This window comes from Mustelus asterias, chromosome 12 (genome assembly GCF_964213995.1).
Source record: "Mustelus asterias chromosome 12, sMusAst1.hap1.1, whole genome shotgun sequence".
NCBI classification, from domain to species: Eukaryota; Metazoa; Chordata; class Chondrichthyes; order Carcharhiniformes; family Triakidae; genus Mustelus; species Mustelus asterias.
In genome coordinates this window covers 65,388,304-65,407,369 of record NC_135812.1, presented here as the reverse complement: position 1 = coordinate 65,407,369, position 19,066 = coordinate 65,388,304, and the positions used below count along the sequence as shown (strand labels likewise).

The following is a 19,066-nucleotide window of genomic DNA, read 5'->3' as shown; positions in this document are numbered from 1 at the left end:
TTGAACTTTAGTATTCTATAAGATAACTTAGTATTGATTGTGTGGGTGATTAGTAATCGTGTGTGTGAATAAATATTACTGTACTAACAATTCTTTGTCCACCGTATAAGGGTTGAAACAGATTGTGTGGCAGGCACAACAAAGTACAGGTCAGGCAGCAACTTTCAATGGCTGCACATGCACAGCTAAATGCAGAAATTAGGAAGTAGCTGTCTGAGCTGCAATATGCTCCTCCAGAAGGTTTGCTATGACAGCATCTCGACATTGAAATATGTGCAATGGTATGAAGCTGCAGCCCTTACCAACTAGAAAGTCAGTAAATCTGTCAGAAAATGTTCCAACATCTAAGTCCATTCCAGTGTCAATGCATTTCTAATAGCATGATGTGTTTTAACTGTTACATTCCAGAAACTCAGTGGGGATGGATTGAATTGGGTGGCACAGTGGCACAAAGGTTAGCACTGCTGCCTCATAGCTCCAGGAACCTTGTTTCAATTCCAGCCTTGGGTTATCTGTGTGGAGTTTGCACCCTGCATCGGCGTGAGTTTCCTTCGGGTGCTCTGGTTTCCTCCCACAGTCCAAAGATATGTGGATTAGATGGATTAGCTATGCTAAATGTGTGGTGTTACAGGGATAGGGAAGAGGGACTGGGTAAAAAAATACAGGGTCAGAGAGTAGGTGCGGACTCAATGGGCTGAATGGCTTCTTCTACACTGTAGAGATTCTTTGATTCTATGAACTGCAGCCAATGTTTAGAAACTATTGTCAGCATTTATTTACAGAGGTACACATAGCTAACATGCACCTTCTAACACAACTGTTACATATTTACAAGGGTTGTAGGTTACTTTAAGAGCTGAAACTCACAACCCCTAACACAGTTCGGACATTACAACAATCACAGATTCAGTCTCTTCCTATTTATAGCTTTGTTGATCCAACCAGAAGGTTGCCGTTAAAGAGGAACTAAATGCCCCCTTTGAAAGGGATGTAACTAATATATAACAAAAAGAAATCCCCCAAAGCTTTAATCTGATTAGCTAAACTTCCTATAAAGTGACATTTCTCGAGGTTGATGTTGCATTCTAGTCCCCCCTGAACCCCGGTGCCCACTGGTCATGAAAGGTGCCAAGCATCTTGGTGCTCTGTCTCCATTAATACCTGGCATGGATGTCGCTATGGAAGAGAGGCAGACAGAATGACTCTCTCCATTGCCAATGCCTGTTCATGATCTGTTTCTATTCATAGGAGAACAAGTGAATCCCCAGTAAATGCATGCTGCATATATTAAACACAATTAACATTAACCACTCTGGCACTGAAAATTAACTTCAATGAGAAGTCCTGTCCTCCGGGTGCTCCGGTTTCCTCCCACAGTCCAAAGATGTGCGGTTAGGTTGATTGGCCAGGTTAAAAATTGCCCCTTAGAGTCCTGAGATGCGTAGGTTAGAGGGATTAGCGGGTAAATATGTGGGGGTAGGGCCTGGCTGGGATTGTGGTTGGTGCAGACTCGATGGGCCGAATGGCCTCTTTCTGCACTGTAGGGTTTTTATGATTTCTATGAAATGTTCTGGCTGACAATTCAAGATTCAGGGCCTGATTTTACCATTTTGAGTCTAAGTGCCGAATCTGGGCGTCTAATAGATCCGAGCCCGGAATCCTCTTTCCAGCGCGCCCATACGCGTTTTGCCAGCTCCGGTCCGATTCGCGCTGTGGGCAGGGCTTAGTGCTGATGGACTGATTGGAGCTCTGAACTGCGCATGCGCAGTTCGAAAAAAATCTGACAGAGCGCGCCTGGACGCGAAAGAAAAAAAAAAGCAGAAAGCGGAGACAGCGGCTCTCTGACGATCATCCTCTGGTCGGGGGTGGGGGGGGCGGGGGTGGTGGTGGGAGGAGGAGGAGAGGGTGGGACCCTGATCATCCTCTGGTTGGGGGAGGGTTCCGCTGCCAGTCTGCGGCCGATCGGTGGGAGGGAGGGGGCAGGGGGGTCCGCCGCCTCCATGCGGGCGATCCCTCCTCCCCACCGGAGGAACGAATCCCTCCTGCCGGAGTGGACATGCGGCCATGCCATCCCACAAAACCTTCAGGATGAAGCGATTCCTCGCTAAGAAGATGAAGCAGAACCGGCCGATTCCACAGTGGATCCGCATGAAAACCGGCAACAAGATCAGTACATGTCCAAGAGGAGACACCGGAGAAAGACCAAGCTGGACCTGTAACTGATCTTGTTGCCGGTTTTCATGCGGATCCACTGTGGAATCGGCCGGTTCTGCTTCATCTTCTTAGCGAGGAATCGCTTCATCCTGAAGGTTTTGTGGGATGGCATGGCCGCACGTCCACTCCGGCAGGAGGGATTCGTTCCTCCGGTGGGGAGGAGGGATCGCCCGCAGAGTGGTGGCAGACCCCCCTGCCCCCTCCCCCCCCACCAATCAGCCGCAGACTGGCAGCGGAACCCCCCCCGACCAGAGGATGATCTGGGTCCCGCCCACCCCGACCAGAGGATGACCTGGGTCCCACCCCCCCTCCTCCCACCCCATTCCCCCCCAACCAGAGGATGATCTGGGACAGAGAGCCGTTGCAGGCTCTGGCCCTGCTCTTCGGAAGCTGCAGCGACGACTTCAGACTTTTATTTTGCAGGTCGCTTACAGCGCGGATGCGGAACGGGCCAGAAGATGGTAAAGTGGGATTTGGCAGTAGGGTTGGGCGCGCGGTTCATTAAGTCGATTTAAATGCATGAAAAAAAGCATTTAAATCGTCGGGCCGCCCCATACGGGTGCGGGTCCCGCCCGCGCCTGAATCGGGTGTCGGTAAAGCCGTGATCTGCTCGGAATCGGGTACAGATCGCGGTATAGGCCCGACGCCCAACTTTACCGCGATTTCACGCCCAAAAACGGGTGCGAAGTTTTGGTAAAATCGGGCCCTCAGACTTTGCACCTCGAAATAATCATTCTTCAATTGGATTAGTTAAGGGAATAAAAAGTTCACACAGATTTCCCCGTAAAGGGCACTGAACCAAAATAGTTTACCAATCAGAGTAACTACCAGGGCAAAATTCATAACGGTTTGTATTCATTCAGTACATTTCCTGTAATAAACTGACTAAGGCACTTCACAGGAGAGTTACCAAACAAAATTCCACACCGAGTCAAGTACGGCTGCTGTTCAAATGTTTGGTAAACAAAGTAATTTTTAATGAGATCCTTAATGTAATGAAAGGGATGGAAAATGGCAAAGAGGTTAAGGGAGGGAATTCCAGACCTAAGGGCCAATTGGCAACTGAAGGCCACCAATGACGGGTGATTAAAATCAGAGATCAGAGAAGGCGATGACCTAGTGGTATTATCACTCGACTATTAATCCAAAAACTCAGCTAACGTTCTGGGGGCCTGGGTTGTGGAATCTGAATTCAATAAAAAATATCTGGAATTAAGAATCTACTGATGACCATGAAATTGATTGCAGGAAAAACCCATCTGGTTCACTAATGTCCCTGAGGGAAGGAAATCTGCCGTCCTTACCCGGCCTGGCCTACATGTGACTCCAGAGCCACAGCAATGTGGTTGCCTCTCAACTGCCCTCTGAAATGGCCGAGCAAGCTGCTCAGTTCAAGGGTAACCAGGGATGGGCATTAAATGCTGGTCAGCCAGCGACGTCCATGTGCCGCGAATGAATAAAAAAGAAGAAAATGCTGAAGAGGTCAGGAATAATAAAAGGTATGGATAAAGTAGATGCGGAATGGATGTTTCCTCTTGTGGGGCATTCTAGGATGAGAGGTCATAGTCTTAGGATAAGGGGTAGCAAATTTAAAACAGAGTTGAGGAGAAACTACGGGCCCGATTCTTCCATTGCGACCTGCAACATTTCTGACGGGTCGGGCTGGGAGATGCGTGTGTCGGCCATTTTGTAGGTTCCCGCCAGCTTATACGACCCGCTCACATCTCCCAACTGGAGAAAAATGGCACCGCCGGGAATGCGCAGAAAACCGGCGGGCTGCTGATTTGCATGACTTTACATACCTTATCATGCCATTATCGGGATCAACATGGCAATCTTCGCCCACGTCTGCATCTCCCACCTCTTTGTCGTGATGTAACTTTGGCGCGAATCAGAGTAGATATGTAAAAGTCTCAACCTGGCGAGGCAGCCTTGAACTGGAGGTAAGTGCTGCTAGCGGAGCATGGGGGATGTTGCAGGCAGGCCCTGGAGATGCCTGGTGGCCTTCCTCCTGTGGCTTCAGGTGTTGGCCCATTGACCAGTGATATCTGGGGTTGAGGGGGGGGGGGCGGGGGCTTCTATTTTCTCACAGCTCTCTGGGTGAGGTTCCATGAAGGAGTCCCATTCACCCTTCCCCTCCAGGGCAGCGCTATAGCGCAGTGTGTGAGGCCCCATCAAGGAGTCCCGCTCACCCTTTCCCTCCAGGGCACTTTGCAGTGGCATTGTCTTGTCGCGGGGTGTGGTCAGGAACTCGACTGAGTGCTGGTGTTCCGGGGTGGGGAAGAGTGCACCATGTGCTGACTGAGGCCTAACCAGATGAAGCAGCTGCTGCTCCAGGTCAGGGTGCAGAGGTTCAGACATGGACTGCATGGAATCTGCTGTCACTGGGCACACATTTGATGCTGCTTTGCAGTCTGTCCCTGCCCTGTGACACGGACCAGCAACAAATGCCTGTAACAGATGCTGCAGTTACACACATAGCAATGGCTCAAGGGTGCGCATTGCCCACAGCTGCACACCGACCTGCATAATCTGTGCCAGAATTTGTCATGATGGGAACTCACACAACCCTAATCGGGCCATGCATGGCACCATGGGTTGTGTGGGGTTGCCAGCTCTCACTAGTGGGGGTACTGGCCCAAGTGAGGGATTGGGGTGTTGCTGGGTCTATGTAGCCAATGAGAATAATCTGTCATTCTATGCTCTTTCCAAATCCCACTGTGCAGATGGATCTCAGTTTGCTCGATCTGGAGCTGCCATGTTGGTGGCAGCAGGGGCGGAAGAGGAGGAGGAGGAGGTGGCTCAGGAGGTGGCGGGCATGGGGAGACCACCGCAGGAGCAGCCACCACCAGACCCTCAGGAAGGAGGGCAGGGAGCTGCCGCCAAGGGCTAGGAAGTGGGTGAGCAGGTTCCCGAGAGAGTGCACGGAATGCGGAGGGTGTCGAGGCCAAGGAGGTACAGACCCTGCAATTCCTTCAAGGCCCTCTTGGAGGAGATGTGCCGTCGCCGGCTATGCCTGTCCAAGATCATGGTGCAACATATTTGTGAGGTGTTCTCACACCTGGCACCTCAGGAGAGGGGCGGCCATCCGCTCCCTGAGGACGTGAAGGTGACAGCGGCCCTCAATTTCTGTATATGCGGAACATTCCAGGCACCCAGTGGTGACCTAGCTGGGATCTCCCAGGCCTCCGTGCACAGATGTGTGCAGCAGGTCACAGGCGCCCTGTATGCCTGGGCAGGACAGTTCATTAATTTCGATGTGGGCCGTGCACAGCAGGAGGCCCGGGCTCTCAGCTTCACTTCCATCACCGGGATTCCCAATGTGCAGGGCGCAGTGGATGGGACGCACATCGCCTTGCGGGCCCCCCATGCAGGGCCGCAGCAATTTGTGAACCGGAAGGGGTTCCACTCCCTGAATGTCCAAATTGCCTGCGACCATCAAATGAGGATCATGCAGGTCGATGCACGCCACCCAGGGACTGTCCATGACAGCTTTGTGATCCGGCAGTCGGACATCCCTGGGCTCTTTGAAGACCAGGCCAGGCTCCCGGGATGGCTCCTGGGTGACAAGGGTTACCCGCTAAGGTCATGGCTGATGACGCCTGTGTGGAGGCCCCAGACCGAGGCGGAGACCCACTACAACGAGGCCCATGCAGCCAAACGGTCCGTCGTTGAGTGGTGGATCGGCCTGCTGAAGATGCGGTTCCGCTGCTTGGACCACTCTGGGGGTGGATCGGGGGGCCCTCCAGTATGACCCTGTGCGTGCTTCACGCATCATCATTGTTTGGAGCGCTCTGCAAAACATCGCCCAGCAGCGGGGAGACCAGCTGGAGTAGGAGGAGGAGGAGCAGCAGCGAGGGGGCGAGGTGGACGTCCCACCACATGAAGAGCCGGAGGAAAGAGGGCGGGCGGCGATGGCAGGTGTCCGGCAGGGAAGGGCAGCGAGGGACACCTTGATTGCAGCCTGCTTCACCCAGCTGGTGCTGTGCAGTGAGGGGGTGCAACCAACACACATCCGCCACACCCCAGGAGCAGGTGCAGCCGCTATTCCCTCTCCAAACCGACCGGGGCCCTCAAACCACCACATCACCCTTCCCCTGCTCCTATCATCCCACTATCCTATCCCTCAGAAACATCCAAACCTGTTCATGTGCCTGGGCTGGCAATGGTTGTGAGTCTTGTTTGAAGGCTGGAGGATGATGAGGACTCGCTGTTGTGCAGACTGGGATCCTGCCCCTGGTGCCATTCAAGTCTGACTCCTACCTGTTCTCCGAATGCACGCTGCCACCCAGGCCCACGTATCTGTAAGGGTTGGGGACACATGTTTTTTGGCAATGTTGGGGGTGGAGTGGGGGGGGGGGGGGGGGGCACTTGCACCAAGGGTCTGGATGTTGGAGAAGGTGGGGCAGACACTCTGTAACATAGGCTGAGTCTGCAAGGCTCAACAGACAGCACGTCTATGTTTGTGAATCGGGAACACTCACCTCTGGGGGAGGTTGGCGGGGGGGGGGGGGGGGGGGGGGAGCGGGGGGGGGGGGGGGGTGGAATCAGAGACACATTAATTACAGCAGTGAGGTGCAATTAACAGTTTATTGTTTCTTGACATTATTGATTAATAAATCCTGACTAATGCTGACCTTCACCTGTGCCCTCTTAATGAACTAAGACTTTCTAACTGTGCTGTCCACTGCTTCTTCCAGGATGCACATCGGAGGTGGAGGTGTCCAGCTGTGATGCATGCCCCGTTGCCTGTTATGCCTTTGGCAGATGTCCCCTGGGTGGCCGGGACCTGGAGGGCCCCGGCTGACTTACGGATGGCACTGTTTCGGTGCCACCCTGTTCATCTCGCTTGCCCTGAGATGCCCTGGTGTGAGGAAGGGGGGAATCGGAAGGTCTCGGGACGTCCGGGATCTCCTGGGTGGAAGACCCTGGCATGGCCTCAAGCCCTTCCTCCTCACTTCGGATGCCCAGAGGCCCTAGGGACATTCCATGGGACGCCAGATTAGCTGGACTGAGCTTCAGAAGCTCCGGCGTCACCTGGCTCTGCCACTCCTGGAGGCCAAGATGCGTCTGCCCCATGATTTGTGATCCCTCAGCCCTGACCCTCTGAGACTGGGCCAAGCTCTGGAGCCCCTCCGCTACAGCATTCTGTGAGTGAGCCAGGCTCTGGAGCCCTTCAGCAGTAGCCCTCTGAGCCTGGGCTAAGTTGTCGAGGCTCGCAGCCATGGCCTGCTGTCTCTTCAGAATGTCAGCGAGAGTCCCAGTCATGGCCAGCAGTGTCTCCCACATGCCCCCGACACCCATGGCCATTGAACGCTGTGCCTCCTGGATGCTGGAAACACACTCGCCTGTGGCCCGTTGTGTCTCCAGGATGACCTGGACCATGAGGACAGACCCCTGCGGTCACTACCCTTGCAGTGTTGGCCTGGGTCTCACGCTGTGTCGGCACCACCTCCTGCAACAGCACTCTGTTGGACGCCCCTAAACAGCCTTGCAGTTGCAGCATGGTGGCTGACAGCCCTTCCACAACTCCCCGGGTTTCCTGATGCATCTCCACCAGCCTTGGGAGGACCAAACCCAGAGGCCCAGAAGCTGGCATGGGGACAGCTGAATCCTGGCCTCCAGCAGACTTCTGCGTGCCCGAGCCCTCGGATGTGCCCGCCTCTACCCGATGTGCATCAGCGTCGTGTGATGTGCTCACCAGTTCGTAACCCAGAAGCCTCAACACTAAAGGTACCCGCCACGGTGATCGTCTCTGTGTTGGTGGGTTGTGTGGTACATGCTGGTGCCGCTTCAGTGGTGCTGCCCTCGGAGGATTCCTCAGTGCCACCTACTGAGGTGTCATCCAAGTGGTCGTGGGTAGTTTGCTCCAGAGCAGCAGGGGTGGCGGCAAAACCCGAAGGGCTGGGTTCCTCTGGATCCAGAGTTGCAATAAAGAACACATATTAGGGGGAGGGAGGCAAAACATTCTATGAAGCATCAAATTTACTTCGAGGAGGATCTAGGTTGAGGGTGCACTTCTGCTCACTTGCATGCTGGGCGCTGACCTGGCTGTTGGTGGCCGTTCAGGATGGCCCATCACCCCCTGCCAGCTCCATGGCACGCTCCTCCATGCTGGTCAGCTGCCGCAGGTCAGGCACACCACCACCAGTCTGTGTCGTCTCACATACATTGTGGATGTTCTTTTCCTGTGGGAACATTAGGTGGATAGCAAGCATTAACATATTGCAGTGCATGGTGCACAATGTGTGCCTGTGTCTCGGGCGTTGTGTTGGCAGTTTCGGGGAAAGCGGTCACCTCTGAAGAGTGCTCGTTGAGGGGTTAGATTCTGTTCCTGGGGGAAGGGTAACTTGTTGCATGGCCTTCAGGCGTCTAAGCAGGGTTGGAGATCTGTGCCCAGCATGTGCGGGGTTCCAAGTGGGATGCTCACTCACCCTTGCTGCTCGAAGAAGGTCGTACAGTTTTTTCCGACACTGCTGGCCAGGGCGCGGTATCAGGCTCCAGGCATTCACTGCTTCTGCCACCTCTTCCCACAATGCCGTGGCAGGTGCACATCACCCAGGGAGTGTCCATGACAACTTTGTGCTCAGGCAGTCGGACATCCCTGGGCTCTTTGAAGACCAGCCCAGGCTCACGGGATGGCTCCTGGGTGACAAGGGCTACCTGCTAAGGTCATGGCTGATGACGCCTGTGTGGAGGCCCCAGACCGAGGTGGAGACCCACTACAACGAGGCCCATGCAGCCACCTTGGGTGAGGGCCCTGGCTGGGGAAGATCTGCTCATGCCTCTCCTCCACGGCATCTCGCGGGTGCTCCTGGTCGGCCTCTGTGAATCTGGGTCAGGTTTATGAGTCGACATCTTTGTGGCGTGACTGACTGTGTGTACATTCCTGCAGCTTATATCCAGCTCAGGCTTATTAGGAGAGTGCAGGTGCAGTGAGTGTGGCCAGTCAAATACTTGTGAGAAATTTTGAAGGCTGCATTCAGTTGAGTGTCATGCATCTCTCGGGGTGCTAGTTGGCTGCCATTCAATAAGCTGCTGTGTCCAGGGGGGTGCAAGACTCAAGGCTCCCATTCAACAGCGGGAATGATCACAAGGTAGGGTTGTGCATGTCAGCACAACGCTAGTTCTCTGCAGGCCAGCAGTGAGGACTGTATGTTCAAGGGATGGAGGGATTGGGTACCCCATTATCCAGATCCAAGGGGGCATGGGGTGAGCGGGCAGCCATGTCTGTGTGTGGGGGGAGACGGGAGGGAGGGTGGCAGCGATGTCTGTCTGGGGGAGGGGGGGGCCAGTGATGTCTATAGGGGGAAGGGGCCAGCGATGACTGTATGGGGGAGGGGGGGCCAGTGATGAGTATATGGGGATTGTGGAGGCCAGCAATGTCTGTGGGGGGGGGTTGTAGGAGCCAGCGATGTGTGTGGAGGGGTTGTCGGGGCCAGCAATGAAGCCAGCAATGTGTGTGGGGCTGTTGTAGGGCCAGCGATGTGTGTGGGGGGGGTTGTGGGGGCCAGCGATGAGGCCAGCGATGTGTGTGTTTGGGGGTGCGGGTGGTTGTGGGGGCCCGCGATGAGGCCAGCAATGTGTGTGGGGGTGTTGTGGGGGCCAGCGATGAGGCCAGCGACGTCTGTGAGGGTTGGATGGCAGTGATTTGGATGCTGGGAGGTATTTTCAGCGATCTCCCAGTGATGCGCGCATGTGCAGGTTCCCGCTCATCCCGCTGATTTCGGGCTCTTTGGTACGAATAGGCCCCGCCCCCTGAGCTTTTAATGATATTCACGATTGTGACCTCTGCAGTGCACAGAGTGCGGAGATTTGGGTCTGAAGTTGCACTGAAAAAACAGTCATGATCGAGAACAGTTTTCTCACAATTCAGCACTTTTGGAAGAATCGTCCCCTCCTTCTTACAAGGGTTGTGAATCTGTCGAATTCACTACCGCAAAGTGTTGTGGATGCTGGGACAGTGAGTAAATTTAAGGAGGAGTTAGACAGATTTTTAATTGGTAATGGGTTGAAGGGTTATGGGGAGAGGCAGGAAAATGTGGATGAGGAGCATATCAGCCATGATCGAGTGGCAGAGTGGACTCGATGGGCTGAATGGCCTAATTCAGCTCCTATATCTTATGAACTTATGAACTTATAAGGAGCTCAGATATCTGGGAGGGCTGTGTTGCGGGAGGAGATTACAGAGATAGAGAGGGAAAGGTCATGGATGGATTTGAAAACACAGATGCGAAAAGCTTAACTGGGAGCCACTGAGTCAGGGAGTACAGAGGTGAATGGGACTTGGTGCGAATTAGGACAGGGGCAGCGGGGTTTTGGATGACTTCAAGTTTACAAAGGGTAAAGGAACATTTGAGCTTGGCTAGGAGTGTGTCAAGTGAAGAGGTAACAGAAGCAAGGGGGAGAATTTCAGCAGCAGATGAGATGAACAGGAACAAGGCACTGTTATGGGAGTGGAAATAGGTGATCTTAGTGATGGCACGGACGTGTGGCGGAGGTTCAACTCCAATATAACACCAAGTTTGCAAATAATCTGATTCAGCCTTGGATTGGGAGTTGCTTGGGAGAAGGATGGTTTTAGGTTTAGTTTTTAAGTTTATTAATTAGTGTCACAAGTAGGCTTACATTAAGATTGCAATGAAGTTACTGTGAAAATCCCCTAGTCGCCACACTCTGTCGCCTGTTCGGGTACATTGAGGGAGAATTTAGCATGGCCAATGCACCTAACCAGCACGTCTGTCAGACTGTGGGAGGAAACGGCAGCAACCGGAGGAAACCCATGCAGACACGGGGAGAATGTGCAGATTCCGCACAGACAGTGACCCAAGCTGGGAATCGAACCCGGGTCCCTGGTGCTGTGAGGCAGCAGTGCTAACCACTGTGCCACCCCATCAGTGAACAAGGAATGGAGTTTTTGAGTGGATCTGAAGAAAGTGACTTGGGTCTTCCTTATATTAAATTTCTGCTCATCCTGACTGGATGTTGGATAAGCAGTCTGATTATTTAGCAACAGTGGAGGCTGTTGAGGCATTAGCTGTCGTCAATGTGTGTGTGAAAACTGATGCTGTATTTTTGGCTGATTTTACCCAAGGACTGTATGTGTATAATTTATAGTGGTGAGCTAAGGAAAGATCGTTGGGGGAAACTAGTGATAATGGTGGGGTCAGTTAGCACAGTTGGCTCGATGGATAGACAGTGGTGCAGAAGTGTGCGAACAGCACGTTTCTTTTCATTCGTGGGACACGGGTGTCACTGGCTGGTCAGCATTTATTCCCATCCCTAGTTGCCCTTGTTCAGAGGGCAGTTGAGAGTCAACCACATTGCTGTGGCTTTGGAGTCACATGTAGGCCTGACCAGGTAAGGGTAGCAGATTTTCTTCCCTAAAAGACATTAGTGAACCAGATGGGTTTTTCGGACAATTGACAGTGATTTCACGGTCATCAGTAGATTCCTAATTCTGATTGTTATTATTGAATTCAGATTCCACCATTTGCCGAGGTGGGATTCAAACCCGGGTCCCCAGAACATTAGCTTAGTTCCTGGATTAATAGTCTAGCGATAATTCCACTTGGCCATTGCCTTCTCCAACTGTTCAATTCCAGATGTGGGGATCAATTCCAACATTTGGAATTAACTTCAGAACGACACCAGTTAAGTTGCTGAATTGGAAAGCTGGTGCAAGCATGATGGGCCAAATAGCCTCCTTCTACGCTGTGACAATTCTGTTATTGTGTTAAGATTCTGGGAGGGATGTTTGAAAGGGTCAGTGCTGAGAGGATGTCTCCCCACAAGGGGGAGTCTAGAACTAGGGGGCACAGTTTCATAATATGTTGGGGGGTGATTCTCCCCACCCATTGCGCTGTTTCTGTGGCACAGCAGGCCAGGAGAGTCAAGCGGAGGCCATTTTGCGGGCACCCTGCTGAGTGTTCACGGCCTCCGCCAGTCTCCAGCAGCCAGAGTTTTGGTGTCCACATCAGAAATCGGCGCGGGGCCACGTAATTTATTTAAATGTTAATTTGATTCTATTTTAAACATCATTGGTGGGAGTTAAAGTCAAAGGTCCCATGGCAGCATGAAGTTGACCTCGGTAGAGTTCGGAGGCAGGCGTGGAGAGTGAGTGAAGTCGTGAAGCTATCTGAAAGTGGTAGTATCAGAGGGCAGGCTGATTGAAATCCCAAAGGACGTTTGTGGGCATGGAATGAACAGGTGGCGATGCTCGCCACTGTCAGTGATAGTCTATGCTGGCTGTCTTGTCTGGAGACAATACACATCTTTTTAGCCTGTCTTGATGCTCTCTCCACTCACATTGTTTTGTTTCTTAAAGACTTGATTAGTTGTAAGTATTCGCATTCCAACCATTATTCATGTAAATTGAGTCTGTGTCTTTATAAGCTCTGTTTGTGAACAGAATTCCCACTCACCTGAAGAAGGGGCTTAGAGCTCCGAAAGCTTGTGTGGCTTTTGCTACCAAATAAACCTGTTGGACTTTAACCTGGTGTTGTTAAACTTCTTACAGTGATAGTCTACCCATGACAAAGGCGTAGGTTTATGGGATGTAATCAGCTGGGTCCTCCAGAGGGAGCTCTTACACAGGAGATGCAGACAAATACAAAGAAGCCCAGAATGATGGACAGAGGGAGCGAAGCAGGCAGGCACGCTGACACACTCACATACCAACACATAAATCCAGCTTTATTTTGCTCCTAGACAGAAATTGCTGACAGTAAAAGCCCTGTGAAAATGTACTGTGTGGTTTGCATTAAAATCAGTAAATAAACACAGGAATCCAATACTGATAATATATTTGTGCCACTTGGTGCATTATCAGACAAGCACAACTTCTGGCCTATCCACAGTGTGTCCAGAAAATATTTCAAAACCTGAAGAAAAGCCTCAGTTCTGCTGAATGTTTTGAAGCTCTTGTGTCTGGAGCAGTGCTGGCTTTACAGTTAGTGGGGCCCTGTGCCCAGTTTCATCCATGCTCACACACCCACCCCCACCCTCGGAAGACCGTTCCCTACCCCTGGACACAATCCAATACCACATCTGACATTTTGAAGTCACAAGGCAGCAACTCCTTCCAACAGCACTTCAGGGAAAATAGAGGAAAGATAAGGACAAGGGCGCGAATATGAAAAAATAACCACGGGCAATGTAAAGAGCGCAAGCCATCACAAAGAACACTGAAGTTCATAGAATCATAGAATCCGTACAGTGCAGAAGGAGACCATTCGGCCCATCAAGTCTGCACTGACCAAAATCCCACCCAGGCCTTATCCTCATAACCCCACAAAGAACTGAATAAAGAAGGAAACAAACTTGAAAGACTTTAGCATCTCAACTGAAAGATGGCACTTCCAACAGATCCGTGTTCACTCATCATTTTGCTCTTCTCCCCCCACCTCCTGTTGTTTGGGGGCCTCTCTTACTGCACAGTGTGTTTTATGGTAAATCCACCCCTGTGTTGTTGCACCAATTACTGATTCATTTCCCTCTTCTTGACCCAGGGTGCTAAGGCCAAGCCTACCATCTCTTCCGAGGTCAGCTGGCTTAGCACCGATCAAGAATCAACTCTGGAATATTCCGGGTTCACCGTTAAAGAACACAGATATTGTCATCGCAAAGAGCGCTCCATTATCCTGGAGACTTTCTTACAGCAAGGCAGCATTCCGCCAGTTCCTTACCTCGCCATTGGCAAAACAGTACAGCAAGGCCACCAGAAAACCCTGCGGAAGAAGAAAAGAGCATTGTCGTACATTAAATTGTGGCCACAGGCTCTCCGTGTTACAGCGCAACAAAGCTGCAGTAAATGCGGCACAGATTAGTCAATTAGAGCTTGTCTTAAACTAAAGATATCAAGAGTAACACACGTTTTCTCCTTCACAGCTAATCATTACTTTCCAAGGGCATCTAGGGATGGCAAGAAAAGTAAGTCTTGTCTGTGAATCCCACATCCCATGATCAAATTTAAAAATGTTGACCCAGCAAGGATCACTCTGTCGTAACAGGCTTGTGTCGTAACTACAATTCCACTTAACCCATTAAAAAAAATCAGCCACAATTAAGCAAGTGTCTGAAATCCTCTCTCTGGCTTTTCTCTCATTGATATTGCAGTAACTAATATTCAATTTCCCACAAGCTACATGCATAAAGCATGGTGTTATCTAGCATTACTTTCTGACTGATATGATTGGAGGGGTTATTAGCTATAGCTTCAATATGTGACCCATATCATCCAACAGCTGTCAAGCATTCCTCACCCATTGAGTCAAATGTGATGATGATGCAATGGTAGGAGATGGAAGGATCAAATTTGCTCCAAATGGTGCTAATCCTAAATTGGTGATCAAATAAATGCTGCTTATTAAGGGAGTATAACTATTTCCAGTTTCAACCCTTGATAGTGCCTAACTAGCAATAAAGGTACGATTGATGCTTCAGTTAATTATGAAGTCTCTTCGTAATTTGGCAGAAGCTCTGACTAGCATCAACTTAATGTTAAAGTTGATGTCTCAGCCTTGGCTCACTTAATAATATTCTCACTTCTAGGTTTCATTCAAACCAAATGCCAGTAGTTTAACTAAATAATCCAGCTGACATTTCAGTGCAGTACAGAGGTAGTGGTGTACTGTTTACACTGTGGCCCAATCCGTGTGATCAAGTGTCAAAGATTCGAGTGCACTATTCAAGGAGCAGCAGCGGCGTCACCCAATGTTCAACAATTATCTTCAAACAACACCACGAATACACATTATCAGATCATTTATCTCATCTCCGTTCATGAGACCTTGTGCTTGCTCTCCCCGTGTCTGCGTGGGTTTCCTCCGGGTGCTCCAGTTTCCTCCCACACTCCCAAGATGTGCAGGTTAGGGGGATTCGCCATGCTAAATTGCCCCTTAGTGTCCCAAGTGTGTAGGTTAGGTGGATTGGCCATCGTAAATGTGTGGGGTTATGGGGATAGGTCAGGGCATTGGGCCAGTGCAAGATGCTCTTTTGGAGAGTCAGTGCAGCATTGATGGGCCGAATGGCCTCCTTTTGCACTGTAGGGATTCTATGGTTGTGCCATAGTTGGTTGCCATGGTTACAAAGATGCTGCAACTGCAGAAGTTACCTCATTAGTTGTGAATTCCTTTTGGATGTCTTGGGGATGTGAGAAGTCCTATATAAATGCAAGTTCTTTCTCAGGGAGTGAGCCATGGATCAAGACTCTATCAGCCCTTTGATTTTCTCTTAAGGATGACAATACTGACCGATAACTAAAAGCAAAATATTGCAGATACTGGAAATCTGAAGTTAAACACAGAAAGTGCTGGAAAAACACAGCAGGTCTGGCAGTTTCTGTGGAGAGTGAAACAGACGATTTGAGTCCAATATTCTTCTTTGGCGCCTTATGAACAGTCATATTGGACTCAAAATGTTAGCTCTGTTTCTCTCTCCACGGGTGTTGCCAGACCTGCCTGATAACTGGGAGCATTTATAGAGAGAGAAAAGACAGTTAACAATTCGACTCTGTTTAACTCTGTCTCCTCACCCTGTAGACGCTGCCAGACCTGCTGAGTTTTTCCAGCACTCTCAGTTCTTTCAGATTCCAGCATCCACAGTATTTTGACTGATCTGACTGTTAACTGGCCCTGCATCTCTTTACCTCAACTGAATTGGTTCCAAACTCTCACTCGAGATCTCAAGATTTTGATGAAGGAGGTTTACTGGTGATAATATTGTCATTCCAGGTCAGAAGAAAAAAAAATCAACTAATGCCTTTCTTTTCTTGAATTATGATCATAGAATCCCTACAGTGCAGAAGGAGGCCATTCAAGTTTAAAAGTTTATGAAGTTTATTTTATTAGTGTCACAAGTAGGCTTACATTAACACTGCAATAAAGTCACTGTGAAAATCCCCTAGTCACCACACTCCGGCGCCTATTCGGGTACATTGAGGGAGAATTTAGCACGGCTAATTCACCTCACCCGCGTGTCTTTTGGACTGTTGAGTCTGCACTGACAATAATTTCACCCAGGCCCTATTTCCGTAATGTATTTACCCTGCTAGTCCCCCTGACACTAGGGTCAATTTAGCATGGCCAATCAACCTAACCCACACATCTTTGGAGTGTGAGAGGAAACCAGAGCACCCAGAGGAAACCCACGCAGACATGGGGAGAATGTGCAAACTCCACACAGTTACCCAAGGCTGAAATTGAACCTGGGTTCCTGGTGCGAGGCAGTAGTGCTAACCACTGTGCCCTAGATGATGATGGCTTTAGTAGGATGAAGGTGGTAAACATCTGTTTATTGGATGGGATGGACTATTACTGCCTCACAGAGGCAATCATTTCTACATGATGTGTGCATTTTCTTGCAGGGTTCCCTCAGGCTAGCAATGAGGTGAGAAACAACAAGTAACCATCGGAAACGGTGAACTATAAAAGGATCTTAGCCTCTTATTCAATTATCCCAACATGGTGACAGTCGATTTCATTGACTATCTTTAACTGTGTGATTCTTTTTAATGGGTCTCCAAACTCCATGAATTTATTCAGCTCACACACACTCTGGGACTGAGATAACACCAAATCGCCCCTTTGTGATGATTCCATTGAATTTTGTATGTAGAATTCTAATCAAGTACCGGTGAGAACCTTGTGTTAGAATTCAAATAAAATATAACTTTAGACACTTGGGGCAGGATTTTCTAGCCACCCCAACCCCACCCCCCGCCCTCCCTCCCCAACCATTTCCATGGGGGAGGTGGCTCGCCATTGGCCACCTGTGGGATCTTCTGGTCCCACCGACGTCCACACCGGCTGGAATTCTGGACCGGGAGATCCTGTCGATGGGAAGGGCTAGAAAATTCAGCCCTTGATGATTTGATCTAGTTTTTAGTGAGTTACTCCTTGCCTAGCATTGCCTATTTGGCAAACAGATTACAAGCCTCATGGTTTTGATGTCACCATCGCTTGGTGCCGTTGCATAGCAACGACACACAGAAAGAATATGGTCTGTCAAATAAATATGTGCAGGGTAATGCATTTCTTCAGTAAACGACATTAATGGGTGAATCTTCCAGCAGTTTATTTGGGTTGCATAGAGCATGCACTTCTTTCTGAACATCCTTCCTTGATGATGCTCAGAGGTGATTGGAGAGTTTTTTGTTCAATGTTTATTGTAAATCTGAATTTCAGTGTGAGTGCAACTCCAGGTATGAAGGCTGTATTTCACAAAGGCAGAATTGTCTCAAATAGCATGTCCATTCTGCTGTTTGCAATAGGCAGACTACTGACCACACTCAACCAGCCCATTCCGGCAAAACTCAGAACCTAATGTCTAATATGAGCTGTGACTCTGTGTTTGGACAGCTGATGGTTAACTCCCATCCCCTCTTGCTTAAAAAAGTGACGTGTTGGCAAAGTCTTTCTGTCCTGTACTCATCAGGACAGATGCAAGAATGTCAAATTTCAAATTTGCTGAACAATGCCAAGTGTGTCAGGAATTACACTATGTGGAGAAGCCGGCGTTGGACTGGGGTAAACACAGTAAGAAGTTTAACAACACCAGGTTAAAGTCCAACAAGTTTATTTGCCTGGTGTTGTTAAACTTCTTAAGGAATTACACTAACAGCCAATTTAAGATTATCAATCGGGTTCGCAATGTGGCTCATATATACTTCCTAGAACCTATGTATATTCATATGCAGGGATGTGTCCTTTGCAGGCAAAAGAAACATGTCCAGGCATTGTCTTTTTTGAATGAAACAAAAGCCTTGGAGACAATAGTTCCCTAGTGCATTCCACATGGCGACCAATTAGAGTCGATTAATAATCAGCACCATTTTCTCATGTAGTGTAAAATTGAAATTTTACCTTCTTGCATCTTTACCTGATGAGTGCAGGACAAAAACGTTTTGCCAGCATGTCTCTTTTCTCAGCAATACTTAATATTTGTGAAGGATGTGGCATTGCCAGCAAGGCCGCATCCTTCACAATACTGAAAGAGCGGTGACTGTTTTTGCAACTCCCTGGCTAGCCAGGCTACTTCAGAGAGCAATAAGAGGCAATCACACAGTGTGAAACTGGATGTGTATGTCGGCCAAAACAGTACGGGTGGCAGGTGGTAAGGAACATGAGTGAACTAGTTGGGGTTTAACAAATTTCTGATTCATTTTGTAGTTATTACTTTCCTGGTGCAGGTTTATAAATTACCATCATTTTTTGTGTTTGATTTCATAACTTGCCATGTTTGCTTTTGATCTTATGATCTCTAAGTTGTGCCACAGCTGCGGAACTACTGTGTCTCAGCAGCTTAGTCTCTCATTTGAGAATAAAGGCTGAACAACTCTCCATCTTACCATGGTTGCGGTGTGTCCTGTCGACACAATGCATGGCAGCAACTTGCTTCTTGAGCTGCATTTCCCAAACCTATGATCTCCACCACCCAGAAGGAGAAAGCCACAGGTGCTTGGACATACTGTTGTGCCAAAGGTCTCCTCCAAGTCAGACACCATCTTGACTTGGACATATATTGTACTTTTAAAAAAACCATTGTTCAATTGTGATGTCAAAAGTGAGATGGTCATGGTCAAAGAAGAGCGTCACTATATATTGCCCGTCCCTTCATTGTCACTGAGTTAAAATCCTAGAACCTTCGATATATTACGATGGCATCTTCACCGAAGCAACTGCAGCAATGTGAGAGGAAGACCCGAGTCCCACAGTCTCAACGTCAGCTAGGATTGGCTTGCCAACCATGCCCATGTTCCAAAGGGTAGCAAGGTGGCACAGTTAACACTGCTGCCTCACACACCAGGGAGCGGGGTTCGATTCCCGGCTTGGGTCACTGTCCGTGTGGAGTC

The 19,066-nt window shown here is 49.7% G+C and overlaps 1 protein-coding gene across 1 annotated transcript in view; it reads right to left on the bottom strand.

Moving 5' to 3' along the window:
* The window catches only part of glp2r (glucagon-like peptide 2 receptor), an 80,407-nt gene that overhangs the window by 3,369 nt on the left and 57,972 nt on the right, over window positions 1-19,066 (bottom strand). The window contains exon 12 of the mRNA XM_078225976.1: window positions 13,902-13,943. Coding sequence (XP_078082102.1) covers window positions 13,902-13,943 — 42 coding nt within the window. The remainder of the gene's footprint in view (window positions 1-13,901; window positions 13,944-19,066) is intronic.